The sequence below is a fragment of the Vidua chalybeata genome, chromosome 4, assembly GCF_026979565.1.
Source record: "Vidua chalybeata isolate OUT-0048 chromosome 4, bVidCha1 merged haplotype, whole genome shotgun sequence".
In the NCBI taxonomy this organism is placed as follows: domain Eukaryota; kingdom Metazoa; phylum Chordata; class Aves; order Passeriformes; family Viduidae; genus Vidua; species Vidua chalybeata.
Genome location: NC_071533.1, coordinates 52,776,843 through 52,795,936, shown reverse-complemented (window position 1 = coordinate 52,795,936; position 19,094 = coordinate 52,776,843). Strand labels below are relative to the sequence as shown.

The 19,094-nt window shown below is 34.1% G+C and overlaps 1 protein-coding gene across 1 annotated transcript in view; it reads left to right on the top strand.

The window, feature by feature from the left end:
- The window catches only part of PCDH7 (protocadherin 7), a 265,738-nt gene that overhangs the window by 112,834 nt on the left and 133,810 nt on the right, over window positions 1-19,094 (top strand). Inside the window, exon 3 of the mRNA XM_053941476.1 lies at window positions 7,966-8,182. Within this exon, the coding sequence (XP_053797451.1) occupies window positions 7,966-8,182 (217 nt within the window). The remainder of the gene's footprint in view (window positions 1-7,965; window positions 8,183-19,094) is intronic.

The following is a 19,094-nucleotide window of genomic DNA, read 5'->3' as shown; positions in this document are numbered from 1 at the left end:
TATATTAATAATATTAATGATTGGTCTTTTTAACAATGACAGCACGTAGGTGAGATCTAAGACACAAAAAATTCTACTTTGATTCAACGTATGCATTAATAGTTCAAAACTTTTCTGATGGAAACTTTTTTTATTTTTAGCTAATCATTTCTATACAGAACACTCCGGTGTATTTTCAATTTATTCAAAATATTTCATCTCAGCAGCAAGAATATTTTACATTACATAGAAGACATTACTTGTGCATCAGTGATTTGCTAATAATAAGGCTTCATGTGTTGAAAGGTTCATATATGCTTTAGCTATCTGTGTCTCATTTCAGTAGCATTCTGGCAAAGATTCCTTTGCAGACAAGCCTCTCTTTCAGCAGGAAAATAAAACAAAGTTAAAGCAATTTTAAAAAATTGTCTCTGTCTACAATAGCAAATAGAAGGGCTCAAGAGGAATTGATTTGAATGGTGAAACAGTGGGCTCTGAGACTTATTTTCATACTATATGCATTTTGTGGAGATTCATTGTGGAGTAGCTTGTCTGATACTGTGATCTGAGCTCCTTTTAGTCCAAGATATCTAGGGAGGCAGTCTAAGATATCTAGGGTGGTTTTGGGATCATTTCCTTCTTTGGAATTTGATCCAAGAGGGTCCAATATATTGGCTTCTTGATACTTCTTCCAAGGATAGAAAAGTACAAACTTGGGCATGAAAAGGAGATTAATTTCTGTAGTCTATACCTTAGGTGAACTAAAATATAGTGTAAATGACTTTTCAAATAGGTTTATAAGGGCTGTCCTCCATTCTAGGTTTAATAAGTATATTCTTTTTCCTTTCTACACATTAAATTATTTAATAATATTCCAGATTCAAGAGAAGGTGATGATGTTCGCAACCCAAGCATTTAGGTGATTGAGCTGGTAGGATGGAAATTAGGGTTTTGTTTGTTTTCAGACAATTAAAAACTTTAGTGAAACAGCATAGCAAAGATAAAGATTTCTCATGCTGAATGACAGGAGCTGAGAGACACAACACTCTGTGAACTAATATCCCTGGAGTATATAGGAGCATATTCTCTGCTGAAAACCAAAAAAAAAACCAAAACAAACTCCTCCAGGAAAGAAAGGCTCCCCAAATATTTCAGCAAAAGATAATATCACAGAAAACTTTGAGAGAATGTAAGTCAAGAATGTGAAAGTGTAAGCGGTGAATAGTACCAGATATTGGACGCTTAGCTAAAAGAACGCTTTTATACTGTTTTAATAATAAATTTGAGTCAAAGAAGTGTTCAGAATATTTCAAGGGAAATTATTAGAAAGAGAAGAATACTGGAATCTAATGCACTGAGTTCACGAAAAAAAATACTGGACACACTGAATTTAGTCTTCATGAAAGATATAGGAAAACCTTCTGTTTTAAGAAAATTGAAAGAGATATGATAAAAATCTTAATTCATGTTGTAATTTGTCTTGGTAAGAGAAAATGTTACTTCATCCATTTAATTTTGCAGAAGAATAATAGGAGAGCACTTCAGCATCATAGATGCATTGTGTTTATAATTTTCAAACATCTGGACACAGAAGTGATAATAAAAATACATTTAATGAGCAGTCAAAAGAGTATGCTAAAATTATTTTGTCTGTCTCTGATACAGATTCTCATTTATTCTTGGTTTTTATATGCTCACATTTCAATAGCTAGCAAGAGCTCTTGTGATATGCTAAGGATATTGGCCTACAAGCCTTCTAAGGTTTTGTCTAAATTTTCTAAAGGAGCTTGTGTGTTGTATTTCGATACGAAGATTCTTGAACAAAAGAGTATTGAATCTTTGAGAGTACCTTTGAGTAAGAGATGTTCTTCATATTACTGGTTCTATGGTGATATTCACTGAAATAAAGGAATGCCTTTTATTTGTTTAATTAGAGACAAAAATTATTAGGAATTTACTTAATGAATGCACCTGGGTGAATAAAAAAAATTTTGGCCGGCTCAGAAGTCCTTGTTGCGATTCAGAAAGGGAAGTTTGGATAACAGAAAAGCACTAAACTTAAAAGGAAAACAGTATGTTTGAATGTTACACTATGATATTCGTAATATAAAATGAATTATGAAATATTATCCCTGAATAGCAGATCTTAACATGTAGCCTTGGGCTTAAACAAATAGGTATTAGTGGATGCATATTTTTGTTCTTTATACAGAACAAAAAAATGCACTTCTGGTTCATGACCAGAATACCACAACTGCAAGAAAAGTTGATACAAGTGAAACAAAAATAAATGAAAATAAGGTAATTACAGCTCATCACAGGTGATGTCTGCTGCAGAGCTGTAATATCAAAATATTTTTTTATTTTATTTAAGTCCTGTTTAAAGTTACAATTGTCACTGCATTTGGCTAAATATTAAAAAAAAAAAAATTCTTATTAGCATCTTTCTCCTCTTTTAGCCTGCTACTCTAATACTAATCTCAGGTGTTTCAGTCTTCCCATTGAAAAAATAATGCCTGTTTAATTTAATTTCCTGCCATTTTTATATTAACTACAATGCCAAAAGTTTAGAATAGAGGAAATATGTGATTTGAATAGGGAAGAGTTGTGTGGATTGGAATTATTCATGCAGAATAGGAATCATTCATTAATATTTTGTTTGTCTTCCAACAAGCTTCCAGCAATTAAGAATGAATAGAAAGAAAAGGATAATGACATGTTGTATCAAAATTCAAGTGCTAAAGAAACACTTTGAAATTATGTGATCAGTTGATGCATCTCTTCTGCCTGTTTTTCAGATCTACACTCCCTATACACTCCTCAGAGTCACTGTATTAGTCTTACAATCAGCTTGACGTTGATTGGCTTTCTGAAGCTAACAGGAATTATAACATTATTTAAGCCTGACTCATCACTATTGCTTTTAATCCTTGGTACAAACAGAAAATACAGAAATTCCATTGAAATTTAAGAGAAACCTCCTTTAATATTAGAGTTGCAAAACTTCAGAACATCTTGCTCAGAAAGGCCATGAAGTCTCCATTCTTGAAGATACTAAAACCCTGACTGATCAGATCCCTAGGCAAAGTGCTCTAGCCAGCTCCACTTTGAGCAGGAGAGTTGGACTAGATCATCTCTTAGGCCACCTTGAATTCCTGCAAATACCCCAAGATATTATACATTGTTAAAGTGGAAAGTCATCTGCTTTGAAAGTCAGAAACAAAACCTGAATATTGTAAGTCCCTACCAAAGGACTAATAAAGGCTTAAGGTTGCTTTTTTGCTGGGATAGACAAATTGAAAAATTGTGGACTTCTTTGGGTAAAAGTTACTCTACCATGTTGATTCACAGTGGTGATAAATGCAGCTGTGTTAATGTTGTGCATTGAAAATCAATAAACCTAAACTTAATGCTGTCCCCTCATAGGTAGGTGACTTAATTTGTCAGCACTTGGATGATGCATTGCAGCTGACCTGAAGCTGCCCTTAAACTCAATCAACCTAGAAGAAAACCAGTCCCTGGATAAGGCAGGGATAGGTTGCACTCAAACCCAAGCAAAGACCTCAGCCAGCCCTGTTCTAGCTGAGATGCAGATACACAACTGGCCGGAGAGCTGGGTGGAAAGAGATCCAATCCAATCAGCTATCTGAGCCTAGGAAATCCAAAACCCCCATTAAAAGGGCCGCCAGATTAAACTCATTGCTGTTTGCTGAGGACTCAATGTTGTGTTTTGGAGGCCTGTGGGCCTGCTAGACTTCCTGGGGCTATGCCCTGGAAGAATGTTGCTTAGAACTTTAATCTCTCCCACGGACTCCTGTGACATGCTGTTAATCAACCCCAGTGCCTCTCTCCCTGTTGGCCTGTTGGCTGTTCAACCACCTGTTAACCACATATGGTCAAGGTTCTAGCAGTTTCTTTGTTCTTTGTACCCTTGCTGGTACCCCGTCAGTTTACCCTTGTGTTTCCCTATTGGTCACTGTAATCCTTTTCCTGCTCACACCTTCAAGTGATTGGTTGTTGCTGTTGACTCTGCCCCTTTTTACTAGTATGTAGTCCTGGACCCTCTACCTGTCCCTGTCTTAGTCCCTGGATGCTTTCAGTGTGTAGGTGGAATAAACTACCACTGGAAACCTATACAAAGACCATTCCTGCCTCTGCTGTCTTAGATAACCAGCTGACTGTGGTATTTGCTCTGTGCTTGGTGGAGCACTCTCCTCGTGGGGATGCTTCAGGATGGTTGCAGCAATCTACCATCCGCCCACGCTGCAACATCGTGTCATGTGTCTGTCACCAACCCATGACTCCACAAAACACTTGGAAATTTCTCATGTCCATTTTTCTGAGAAATTACTGGTGTAATTTTATAAGGAGTAGAACAAAATTTAGTATATAGTCTGTCTTCGCTTGTTAAAGTGGAGCTTGCTATCCTTATTTTTTTTCATGGCAATAAATACATAAGAAGACCAGCATTTTACCAATATTTTTTTGTAAATATTAATGATGGTATTCATCATTTTTCGCTCTTGTTTGTTTCACTAATATGCAACTTTATGTGAAACCTTAACTGTTTTACAGATTAGGATATAAAAATTAGAGTATATGAAGAAAGTTCCTGGTTTTAGAGGGGACTTATTGCATTAATAGAAACTAATGCATAAGTAGTGCTTATTATGTATTAGTATTCTAGTGCTCATAACTAAGTTCATAGGAATTTAAACTCATTTAACTTACATACTCTTATTAGTAACAATTAAAGGACTAATATGAGTTTAATGAACAGTAACATGTGCATGCATATACAGGGCTTTTTTCAGAGGCATTTTAGAGCAATCCCATACTGCTGTGTTTTTATCAACTTTATCTCTAAGATAGGCTAGGTTTTTGGGTGTAAAAATAAGGTGCCATAATTCATTTAGCCCAACTATTCCAAGTATGTAAAAACTCAGTATCTTTTATAACTGATAGTTCTGCTATGACAAATGTTTATCCAGATTATACTGTCTAAACTATATGGTAATTTACATATCAGAGATGATGACATGGGAAACAGTCAACTGCAATACAGATATTTAATTTTTTTTTTGTTCTTAAAATTCTTTATATTAATCACATGGAGTGTTTCTAACTATGCAGGTAATAGACATATATTATAATCCAAGTCTATTTCTTTTTATTGGAAAAGGACAGGCCATGATGTTATTCCATGGGGCCAGATGCATTCAAAATTTGCAATACATTTGCCTGAGAAGGTCTGGTTCTCAGAGGTAATGCAATAGAAAGGTCAGAATTCTGATGCTTATACTGCAAGTAAAAGTGTAATAAATCCTGCAAAAATAACCATTAACATGCACATCATTCTTTCAGAAAGAATTTTATCATCATTATGTCATTCTCATTGGTATTCTGTGGAAAGGGCTGAACTGGCTCTACTGAAGTGAATATTCTGTGTGTTAGTTTTGTGTTAGACAAATCCTATTCAGTACAGCACTTAAGAAAAAAGCAAGATTAACACCCGGATCTGTTTAAAAACTATTACTAACAACTAGGTAAAAGTGCATCCAATTTCTTTTAGTTTCAAGGATATGTAGTAGTATGTTCTTAGGGAATTTTCAGCCTCAGCTATAAAACAGCCCAACTTTGCATCTGCCACATCTCTTCCCTACATGCCAATTAGGTAAGGCATATAACTTTCAAAGAATATCTGAAAATGAACAGGATGTTCCTAAATCTTTTATAGCTTGTTCCAGAACTTATTTTAGATAACTTTGCTAATACTCTTGTGGTAGCTACAGATGTGATAAACAGATGTTCACTTCTTGTGATCTAGTTGAGTCTGATTTCCAAGAAATCAATAAGAAATGGAACATAAAGTTCCAAATATTTGATGATTTGTTTTTCCTAATTCCCTTTTTAAGTTACATCACTGCTCTTGCAGGAACTGTAGATGATACAAAGTCCTTCTGGTGTTAAAGAATACAGTCAGTGCAAATAGCTTGGTGAGCAGTTGCAGTGGGAGCTCTGGGCATTGGGAGCCCCAGGCAAGAGGCCATGGACTACTAACCCTTTGTATCATTAAGGGCATGGGGACCTGTGCCCATCCAGGTGACCAGACACTCAGAGACAGGGCAGAAGCTGAAGAGCCCAAGACTTCCATGCTCTTAGACTATGAAAGCATAAAAACCCATGATTTTCTCTGTTCAGGGTCCCTCCTCAGAGGTACCAGCTCAAGCTGTTACTTGCTTATATGGTAATTGCATCAAGACTAAATTAGTTTAAGGATTGAGGCATCTGTGACTCTGCTATAGGAAATTTGGGGTTGAGCCAGTAAGGAAACCTAGTATGACTGTATGAGTTTGATGTGTGTAGATGCCAAAGGGCCTCTCTCCCAGCTCAGCTTATCCAAATGTGACTGCCAGAATAGTATTATATTCAGGAATAATCTATGGGATGTTTTAAGTGAATTTAAATCTCTGAGATTCACAGGTTGTGTCATTGGCCTATAACTATAACTGATGTATAGTTACAGATTACAGCGTCTCATTGCATGAAGTTTTGGTCTGTCAAACAGTTACAGTAGAGTACTTCTGGTAACTGTCACCTGTTTAAACTTTTGATCTACTCATGCCAGGAAGGTTTAACATCATATTTGTTGTCCAGCCTGTCTACCATCAGCACTAACTGCCTTGATATCTTCAAAGTTTTGTACCCTCAAAAGAATTTTGTACCCTCAAAATGAAACTGCCTCCACCTACCCCTCTATTTGTAAACCTGATGTGGACCTCTGTTCTTCAGGGCTTGTGTGAGTGGTTGCAGTTGCTGTTTTCTCCCTTCTGGCCTGCATATATACTTCCATCCTCTAGTGACTACAGTTGCCAATGGGAGTGATGTATGCCTATGTATCATTCTAGCATAGGGCTTGAAACACATCTGAAGCCAAAGGACAGCACTGTCAGACACCCCATTTTAAACACAGGAAAATTTGTGTGGTGTCTTATAAAATGAATCTATTGGTGTTTTTCTCAGAAGGTGCTTTCTAGAACAACAGACATTTTTCTGCAGTTCTTTAAATGTATCATTAAATTATTTTAAATGTATCATTGCTGCTTGAGTGTAGTTTAAATCCTAAGAGAATCTCCTAACTTCTCCCTGAAAATCCTGCATGTCCTCAGCATCCTCTGAAATGTGAAGGATTGACTCTCCATTTCCTGGGAATCTCACTGGTGCCAGGGTTCAGCATGTAGGCTTCCAGAGCAACAGTAATATCTGTCATTTTGAATGAATACAAATCTCTAACAATCCATGTTTGTACAGTCCCAGTGGAAGCGTGTTGTGTCAGCTGTGCTTGCGGTACTTTAAAGGCTTTATTAAGTCAACTGGCAACACACCCTGTCCCCAGGCACTCCTTTTATGGCAAAGGACCTAAGAGACTTCTTTGTCCCTTTCCTTTTTTTTTTTTTTTTCCCCGCTTTTTTCCCCCCTCCTTTCCCATGTTAACTAGCTATCAGAAACACAGGTAGTGATATTATAGAAAACTTATGGGTGTGTTTCCATGTTCGTAATACCCACAATATAGTTAAAGATGAGCACTTTTGCCCACCCACACAACCTTACACATACATGTGCACACACTGTCAAGTACCTTTATGCAGTCTGATATTAATTCTGATCAACTAATTATCACTGATTGATAGAGAAACGGTACAAAATTTATAAATAATTATAACCAGCTTTCTTAGCCCCAGTAGCCATTTGAAAGGAGGCTATGATAAACTGTGTGAAGGTTCTGACCACATATTTCAGTAAAATTCCATGCATACTCTATCCAGTGGCCTTTTATGTAAGAACTGTACTTTCTGTTTGCTTTAATGTAGACAAAATTGTTTAATTGGTAAATGTTAAAATGTTAGTTTGCTTAAGACATGTTTTGATAGTCAGTTGTTCAAAGACTGAACTTTGCAGTGACATTCAGAATCTTTTCTCTTGCAGCCGTTTCGTAGAGTGACGTTTTCTGTTGTGAGTCAGCCTCAGGACCCGCATCAAGGGTCATTGCAGAGTTGCTATGACAGCGGTCTGGAGGAGTCAGAAACACCAAGCAGTAAGAGTTCATCAGGGCCAAGACTGGGTGCCCTTCCACTCCCAGAGGACAACTACGAAAGGACTACGCCGGATGGCAGTGTTGGTGAGGCAGAGCATATGGAAAATGGTAGGGGCAAACACAACATTCACACACATAATCTCACTAGCAAGTGATACTAAGTAGACTTTTGAAAGGTCAGTCCAAAAACATAACTAAATATATTAAATAATTAATATTGTAATTATTTGATTTTAAAGTTTGTTAAAATGCAGGTATACAAAATAATGGAATATAATACCACTAATTAAAACAGGTTTTTTTTTTTACTTTACTTAAAATCTATACTGCAGAAGCAGTTAAAACACTGAAAAAAATATCAGTAGAGGTCTGGGGAAATGGTAATTGAAAGAAATTATATACTTTTCATTTTAGATAAAATACGATAAAGGACATCTATAGCATCATTTCCTTCCATTTTTGACTCAAAACCTACTTAGGAAATTTCTCAGAATGTAATATATACAGCATCAGAAAAAGAAAATAGTATTTTAAAACCCTGCTCTAGAGAATTCTCTTTTCCCCAAAAACATTATATAGACTGTTTTCAAAATAAAACACAATGTCAAGTCCATTCTTCATTATTCAGAATAGAAGAATATTACTTTCCTTTTCTTCACACTTTATATGGGGCAGTACTTTTACAACATTTCATTTAAATTCAGGGTCCATTTATGTAGAAGGGGAAGATGTTAAATACTTATTTATTCCATAGTAATTCTCCTATTATTAAAAACAAAAAAAAAAGTTAATATAAGTCTCAGCTTAGGTTGTTTTTCTTTCTATCTAAAACTATTCAGGATTAAAAAACAAAAAAGACATTCATTTTGAAATGCATTTTATAAAACGCAAATATTTCACTGTTCTCCACTTTTCAGCCTTGATCTAAAGTTTTATGAAGTCAGAGACTGACTTCATTGTATTTTTATTTGCCCATAAACAACAAAATAAATGAATACATGTAAAAGTGTATAGATTTTTGATAACTAAAGAAATAATGGGTTTTCTAATTCAATTGTAATAGGTGGGTACATGCAAGAAGGGTGGTGTATTTTTTTGTTATAGAATGAATTAATTAGTTTGGCTAAGTGCATGTTAGTTTTTCAGAGATTGCAATACTGAATAATTGTTCTTGGGGTTTTGTCTTGTCTAAGATAGACATGTCAACCCATTAAAACGATGTTATTTTTCATGATATTTCGAAATCTGGTGTGTAATGCTGAAGAATGGCTACAGCAGTCTACATATCTTGAAGTGTATATCCCAATAGCAAAAAAATTAATTGACTAAAAAGGAAGTCAGTAATATCCATCTAAAGTTATATTAGGTTATGTATGTTTCTACATTTGCATTTATATATTTTCCTTGGTTATTTATATGAATATATTTGTTTACATTTCATTTTTCTGGGGGAGGGGGAAAAAGTAATAATGGTATTACTGGAAAAAAATGTCAGAAAAAAAAAGCTTGTAGAGTTTGTACTTAAATTGGGCAGATAATTTTATTGCCTGTTTTGTAGTTAGATTTTGTTGTTAGGATGATAAAATTAAAAAACTTGTCAATTCCCTAGGACGTCCAGCAATGTAGAGAATTTATAGACAGGAAATTTTGAATTCAGAAAGTATTTTAACATAGGATATTAATGATCCATACTGGAGAAACTGTAGAATCAGAAATTAATATAATATTAATGTATTTGGTAGCCAATGAAAATCACATTAACTGAAATGTAATTGGAAACAAAAAGTGCTTGAGCAGTGTCATAAGTTAAAGCAAAATAGCTTTAAGTTTTCATATTGATGCAAAAACTGGAATTGCATTCTAATAACTAAAAAATTTTAGATGCTTCTTTGTTTTTGAAGTTTATTTTATATTTGGTAGGATGAATTTCTTGGATTTGGTTTTGAAAATAGTATTCTAAAATTAATAGATAGAAACATAGAGGTAGATAAATACATTAGTTCATGATGAATGTACAAAAAGTCTACAGTAAAAAAATTTTGCATAGTAAGACATGCATAGAATCAGGATTTCCTCCTCCTTTATAAAACCTTGAACAGAGACCTTGAAAAGGCGGGTGATATTGTGGTGAAAATTATACTGTACCGATTTCTGGATTTTGCTGTCACGTTTTAAAGACAAGATTTCAACAGTGGCATGTCATCTACCTCCAGAAATTTCTGTTTTTAATAATCTATAAATAATGATGGAACAGGATGGAATGTACTTTTGTTCCTTCATATATATATTACCTGATATTTGAGTGAGAGTTTTCTGTCATATGATTCTTAAGACCACTTGTATTTTAACTATTGAATTGTTTAAATTCTGATAATGTAGTCTTCAACATTAATGGATCAGAAATAGACAGAAATAGAATTGAAATTGAAGTCTGTCAAGTGTTCATTTGTCACCTTTAATTGGAATCTAGGTAATCTGCAGTATTTGGCTAGGTTAGGTTTTAATCAGGATTTATACTGGATTTTTATGAAGATCTTTCATGGAAACAGCATTTTGGAAGTGATCTTGGTTATTAATTTTTAATTCAAATATTTACTATTTAATTTCAGTTGGTGCGAAGCAATGCAGTTATAACTAATTGTTTTGGATTTCCTTTAATTTTAGAATTTGAAATAATAATCTTCAGCACAGTACATGAAACCTTCCAACATGTTTCCTTCTTTTTTTTTTTCAAGCCTCGATGACTAAGGAAAACAAGTAATCTTTATAGTTGAAGCAAATTTAAAAGATTCAGTTCACAGGCAGAGTATAGGAAATTCTACTTTCTGTTTGCTCTTAAGAGTCTCTTTACATTTTCTCAGTTGAGAATAAAACACTGGAGAAGTGGAAAAAATGGATAAGGGGGGTGATTTTCTTAGAATATGGTGTACATTGCCCACCAGCCTACATGACTGTCAGATGTAGATTGAAGTTTTATTCTGCTGATTAGCTGTGGTGTCAGATGTGGGAGAAAAAAAAAAGTTAGCAGATTGACTGTGAAAATTCAGTATGCAAAGATCTTGTTAATTAGTAAAATCTGCAGAACCAAAAGTAACTTCTGAGTTAATTTATCCCCTGCCCTTGGAGCTTTCCTTGCAAAGAAATTCTGCTCATATGTGCAGCCTTCTCTGATTTTGCTGTTAGAATGGTACTGTCTTAATGTAAATTGCACAATAATTTTCCGAAGAACATTTCCATTACATTCATATTTGTATATCAAGGGCAAATACATTACCATGGTAAATTAGTTTCCTGGTCTTTTGTCATAGCTTTCTAGTTCTGACCATGCCTAATACAACTCAGAAGAAAATTTTGAAAAAACTCTGTGACAGAAACTTCCAGAATTACTTCTCCTCCTGACCCCAACAGTTAATAGCATGTGATTTTCTAAACAATAATAATAATAGTACTAAACACCCACTAATTTACCACAAGACAAGTTACTGAAGAATGTCTTTCAACAGTGAAATCCTCTGAAGGCTAACAAAATTGTTTTTGGTTTGCTTTTTTAAACTCTTATTTAACTGTTTTATTGACTATTCCTTTTTTTCATTATGAGAAAAAGCATGGAAGTTTTCAATCTTAGTTTTTAAATACTATGGTTTGTTATGTTTCCTTATAGTTTACCTTTCCTCTGAATTATAAATCTTCCTAGGTTATAAATCTCCTAGCAAAGGTAGGGATAGCTAGATATGTATTCTCAAAATCTGAAGGATGGACAAGACAGCCTTTTCATACTAATTCCTATGTTATTAATTACAGATATGATCTTTAAACAGAGCTTTCATTGTTCTGTTTCATTTCCCTTCACCTGGTTCTATTAGGTCTCCCTCATGTTTCTTGCAGCTCTCAGAAATACTTCATTTTATTGCTTCTCCCTACCCCTTGATTTCTGCATACAGTTTAATTATGCATGTAGTGGCCTAATCAGTTTCATTTTTTGTTTAATTTAGCTAAAGCACCTACAGTGGTGAAACTGCAGCACTGCAGGTTATGGCTTGTATGATCTTCCCTCGAGATTTGGTTCCATGCAGTCCTAATTAAACTGTATGTCACACCTGAGATATCTGCCTTAAAGCTAGCTCAGGTACTTCTACATGAACATGTCTTTAATCTGCAGCACAGAATGTTAGGTTAGACCATGTTTCAATATCAAATAGGGCTGGAGAAGAGCAATCATCTCTGTGAAAGAAGAAAAATAAAGGAATGGTTTACAGATTCCATTTTTGCAGGGGGAAATGGAGTAAAGAAAGATAAAGTGACATGTCTGAAATCACAGATAAAGTAAGAAGCAGAGCTTAAAAAGAAGCTCAGAATTTTTGTGATTCAGTTACTTGACTTCCACAAAGAAATCAGTAGATAAATTACTCTCTGAATGGCACATGAAATAAAAGCCAGGGAAGAGAAGTGCATTACCTTGGTTCACATAGTCTGATGATATGCTCTGTTTTCAATTATAATTTCGGATTTAGACTGCAAGAGTCAAAGTTCCACCATCAGTATAAAGAAGGGGTTCATAATGTATGAAAGGATGGCTTGAAAATGCAAATTGAATTTTGACAATTAATAAATGCAATTAATTTTATCTATAAGAGCATTCTCTCACATTTGCTTGTGAAATAGATTCTTAATCTGTTCTCTAGACCAAAGTGTGAAGAAAAGAATACATTGATTTAGAGAACCTGTGTTTACAGAATCTATTTTCCTTTATCTTTTTGTAGTGCAAATAACACAGCTTAATGTTCTTAAAAACTTAACTCTCCTTATTGTATAATGGCAAAAAGACACTCATTGACTTATTCCAGAGAATGACTGCATTTTTGCAGTTCCCATTATTTTCAAATGTTCTTTCCCCTTGAATTCAGGTCCTAAAATTGCATGAGAATAATTTTGTTTCAAAACTGTGTCCTGAAAATGTTGATGTAAGTAGTTCATCTGAGAGGCTGAGTCAGTAAAAGTTTTCAATGTAATGATTACACAGTAACAGTTCCTTTTTTGTTCGGTTAGTTTCTTTATTCTGTCATCTCTGCTACCTCTACTTTTTCTTAAACATCACTCTGCATGCATGAACCCAAAACACAAGAAAGTGCTGCAAAAATTATTATATAATACAAATACTTAAGAATTCTTACCCTTGTTTCTTACCCTTGTTTCTGATGAATCTTAACCTATAATTAGGCACATGATGAATTTTGGATTCTGTAACACTGGCAACATACATGGGTAATGTTTTGGAACACATGCATATTCAGTGATGAATTATATCTTGAACTTGTTTTTTTTTTTTTTCTTTTTTTTTTAATTTTTTTTTGGTTTGTTTTTTTTTTTTTTTTTTTTTTTTTGGAGAATACAGCATTCTGATAAGATCTGTGAAAAGACATTTCATAAGAGAGAAAAAAAGCCTAGCTTGTAAGGCAGAAGACAAACTTTGCAGGAATCCCTGATACACTAGTGCAGTCTTATGTAAGGCAGGGAACCTGACTGGGAAGAACATTGGCTGCTTTTCTCCTTGATTTTTTTTCATTTCTAATTTTTTACTCTGTTCCTTTAGATCACCTTACCCCATATGTCTGTGAATTTTTTCAACAGAGGAATAAGTTGGAAAATCTATATGCACATTAATACTTTAAGTTTCAAAACTATGTTGTGTGTGTTCTTTAAGAATTACTTGTATTTTAAAGTATTATGTAGATATACTTGTAATAGAAATGAGGGAAATATATTTTGTGGCAAATTCCTAGTGCTGACAGATATTTTTATATGTTAACTATTCTATGTTTACATTGTACTTCAAATGCACTGTGCAAAGTAAAGCCTGAAATATACCAAATACAATCAGAAGTGTCTCTCACTGAAGACAACAAAATAGCATTTGTATGCCTTCTCTATTTTCCTTGACTGTCCAGACACATATCAACAACTTCTCTGTTCTGTTCATGAAGAGTACCTGAGTTTGCTGTGAATGGTTTTCTGCTTGATCAGGATTTTAACTGCTCAGAGAACATATGCTTGGATCTGCTGGAATCAAAGAAGAAATGCATATTTCTGTATTGGAAATACACCCCCACACATTGGCAGCAAAGGAAATTATTCATTACTTCTCTGTTTTTCTCAATAGAATTGTATGTCTTTTCCTGTTCTCTCTGTTGCTTTCCCATTGTATTTGTTCTAGCTCCTTTTGTGCTGCAAAGTGAATAGCATATGCCTCTTTTCTGAAAAATCATCTTATAGGATTTCTTCCTCCACTCCTGATTTCAATATCCTGCTCTTAAAAAGAAAATACACAGAGCAATAACTGTTCACCACTGTTAAAAATAGCTTATTGATAGCAGATAACTTGAAATACCCTGCACTAAAACTTTGATTTCTTCTATTACTCTTTAAAAAAGGAATTCCATGTTTATATTTCATCAGTTTTTAACTAATAACTTAAAGTGGAAGAAGACTTTGGATTTTTAAAGAACCACACCTGCAGTTTTATCTGTTAGGATGAAGCAGTGAGGGAAGGGTTTGTATGTGCATGTGGGTGTGCACACTTGTACACATTTCAGTGAGTCAGTTCTCACTGCAAATACTCATGAGATCTAGACAGTTGCAGTTATATAACCTGCCTCATCTATGAATTTCAAATCAATTCACTGAGGTGGATATGAACGAACATACTAAACTGACAAGTGGAAAACTAAATGATCAGAAAGTAAAGCAGTATGTCCACTGTCATGCTGTGAATTGATCCAAACATTGTGCACCCCTCAAAAAATAATAATTTGAACATCAACTTCCATTTTGATGAAGGTTTTGCAACTGACTTAGTAAAGTTAGGCTTTTGTCCAAGTCTTCCGTGCCAGCTGCTAGCTCAGGCAGCCTCCCACTGATGCAGATTGCAGAACTCCTTTTGATACTGTCGCAGTCCTCAATGTAGATGGAAGGCAAAATGCATTTCAAAATTTACAGACTCAAGGAAGAACAGACATCTGGTTTATGAATGGAATATTTAGCAACCTTTGCATCCAAGGCAGGCTCTTTCCTGAAAAATCTAATGGAAAGATTCAATGGAAATTTATTTTTCCTCTGTTCCAATGAGTCCTTTCAACATACTGTATTTCCCAGTTGGCTTTATTTAATCACAGATTCTTCCCTTTTCTGGACAACATTAGATCTTTCTATCCCTTCAAATCTTCAAGTATAATGAAGATCCAAAACATAGGGGTATTTCATCTTAATTTCAGTGAAAAATACTTTTTCCTCTATTTTTGGGAAATCTAAATAATGTATAGGGTCAGACCAAAGATCATCTGGTGGCCAAAACAAGGTGCTCAGGGAAAAGTATAGCAGGACAAATAAACTGCTTTGTTTTCCAAGTAGTCTTCTATACATCAGCAGTTGGAGATTCTGATTCCCTGAGGCACATAATGTGCATTTAGCAATCTTTATGGATTTACATATTCAAATTTGTCCAGTTTCCATTGCATGCAACTATTAATATGTCTTTTTCCCAATGAGGGTTTTGAAAGTGATTGCGTGTCCCATTATTCTTGGATTGGACAAAGTTAAAATAATCTTCCTAGTGTGTAAAGTAACAGTATATAGGAATTTTTAAATGAGAATGTGTTTATTTGTACCCATACTAAAATTTGCTGTTGTATAAGAAGTCCTTTATTCAGTTGTTATTTCAAAAGTTTAAAACACTAAAAATTGAAGGGAAGTGTATGTATCTCTTATGTATTTTAGCAAATATAAATGTAAGTTTAATATGCCAAAATCTACAGAGAGGTATTTAAAGGAATTAGAAGCTCCTGTATGATATATGTCGTCAGTAGTTCTGAAAGTTCTATTTTATATTTATATTTTATAACTGATTTTCAGACAAATGGAACAATTTCTATGATGACAAGAGGATTTAAAGGCAAGCATAATATGAATTCAGACATTTAAGTATTTCTGAATATTACTATGGTATCACCTATATTGCCTTTTTTTGCCTCAACAGCAACACAGCATTTGATGTGAATACCAACTCAAATGTCTTGAATAAGTAAAATATGCTATTTTACTTATTCATGGCATATGCTAGAACAAGACATATATTAGAATTTTTAAGGAATTGCTTCAATTTATTAGTACAGTAACTTAATATTTCAGAGCTTCTTGTTTTGAGTAAGGAGCAACAATAACAACAAAACCCCCACTACCAAAAAACCAGAGGTTTTATGCTGCAACACAATTTTTGTGCACAGATTTGTTTCTTACATAATAAATGCAAAAGTCAGCATTTATTATGTAAGAAAATGTATTTTCTTACATAATAATGTACATAATTATTACATATTACATAAAAATCAGTGTTTTCTAAGATGCTTTTTTGTTTTTTTTTCTGTAGACTAAAGTAATAAATTATATTAATACTAATTGCAGATCTTTTATTGTAGATAAATTGCCATTCATGTTTAAAGCTGTCCATTCTTATACAGCTTTTTAGAAAGGACAAAAGCATCTCTTACTAAATAAATAAAAAAGATTGTTTTGATGGCTTATTCAAATCTGTACTTTTTTCTAACATGTAAAATAGGAAATTAACACATAAAGGTAAATTTCTGTTTGGATAATAAAAGAAGTAAAATGTAAAGGCAGTGAAGGAAGAGCAATATTGATAATTTATACTGATTATTGTGTGATTTCTTGCTATCAAGTGTGCCCATACAAGCTTCCCCAACTTGCTTGCTTTAACCTGTTTTTTAGCTATGTCTAAGAAACAAATCAACCCTGAAGATCCCTGCAGGGGCACTTGTTCTTTTCCTAAGCAATCTGCATTATTTCATCACAAAGGGAAGAACAATCAAAGTGTATCATATCTAGAATTGCATGTAAACAAAACATAGGACTATCTTCCACCAAAATGTTAGTTTTCTCCCATTATGGTTTTATGGCAGATTTATTTTCTTGATCCAAGGATTTTTCTGTCTTTCTCTGAAATTGTAATAGTGCTATAAAGACCAGTACTGTCCATAGGGAGGATTCTGGGAAAAGGTTCTTTAAATTAAATCTCATTAATTAAAAAAGCGTGTGATATTTGTGCCCTGCTGTCCTACTGTCTTTAAAGTATTTCAGCTGCACAGTCAGTGGTTTTCTTATGTAGTTGTCCTGCTCAAATTAATTCATATTTTCTTTGAAGAGGAGAATCTGTCCCTTTTTGGGGCAGTGCAATGATATTCACATCATCATGAGATATTAAAGTAACACTATCAGTGGAATATGACATTGAAAACTTTTATTACAAAGAGAAGGCAAAGAGAGTTGTTGTAATTTTACCTTCTACTGTTGTTAGTCAATAACAGAAACTTCTATTCTCTGAGTGGAGAATAGATACCTATTAGTTTTTTTTAAACAAAGTATTTGAGAGATAAATTTATATATGCATGATATGTTATTTTATTAATATCTCTCAATGTCTAATTCTATTAACAGTGGCCATCATTCCCTGGTACTGATTAAGAAAATTTATGCCAACATTCTTTTCATATTCTGCTAAGTATTGTAATAATAATATGGGGATTATTGTAATACATCAGTAGAATTGACAGCTCTGGATATGTGCTTATTCTAGCTACCTCCTACACAGTCATTATTCAAGTGTGTGAGAGAGTAACAAAATAGCCAACTTTGTTTTCTAAGTTTCTGGTGATTTCTAGGGCTAAAGGGGTTAACAGGACAAAAGAAGAGCAACCAGGAATAACATTATCATGTATGCTGATTTTTAAAATATAAGAAATCTTAGTATTTCAGTTGTGTTTCAGGATGTCTCATTCAATGACCCACAGCATATTAATATATTGTATTTAATGCAGTTTCATTATTCATTTAAATTACTTTTGGTAAAAAAAAATGGGCGGGCAAAGGTAGTTGAAATGAGACCTGCTTAATTATATGTACAGAAAGTTTTAATTTTTATTGAAAGCTTGTAACAGCATGATGAAAGAAATTTTGTAATGACATATAAAGCATGTAAGAAAAAATTTAAACAATGCTGGAGAACTAAAAAATGATGACTGTTTATTTGACAATGTGCAAGGAACCTGCACAGTATGACTCAAGAGTCATGGAATCTGCCTGGATGACTCACATCCTTCCTGAAGCCCTCTTTCCAACGTGGTGTTGTACAGAAGTACAGCGGAGAGGCAGAGGAGAGAAGCAGCATGGACTTTGGTTCTGCTCTTAGCATGCTCCAGATAGCCCTCTCATATTTTAGCATGAGCTATTAACATTTACCATGTAGCAATTAACATTGGCCTGAGAAAAGCTGTAAGAAGAACAGGATTTAATAATTTTGACACTATATCATCTTTTCCTTTTCTTGGAAGCAATTCTGAAATAATATATTCTGCCATAGTTCTCTACTTGGATGACACTAAGGATGAAGGGTAAAGGGTGATAGGAAAAAAACAAATTTAAGTTACACCAAAATGTCTTTATGTCTTTTTTATTCAACATGAGGGACTCAACAGCAGTGTGCAAGGGGCAATAATATAATTGATTTTTCCCACTCATTGTTTCCTCCTATACTGGAAATGGTCATATCTGCAGAGTTAAACTTTGGGAAATAACAGTGGCATAAGAAGCTGGCTCACAGAGAATGGCAAAACAAAATAGTTGTGAGAGTCAAAGAGAGAGTCAAATACATCCTAGATTTTATAAATGACAATCCAGAGGACAGGCTCTATACTGGCACAGTGAACTGTTTCTAACAAAGGATGTTGCTTAGAGGCATAGCTCACTTGCCAGGAGCATAGATATGGAAACTCAAGACACAGTCAGATCTAATCTCACAAATAGTAATGGGAAAATGCAGAAAAACCCAAGATGCCCCCAAAGGTTTAGATAAGTGAATATTTTTCTCTTGCTTTTCTCTTCAAAAGGAAACAATTGCCTTTAGCTTTTAGCTGGTAGAGTCCCACATGCTGTTGTTCATGCTATGAATTTTAAG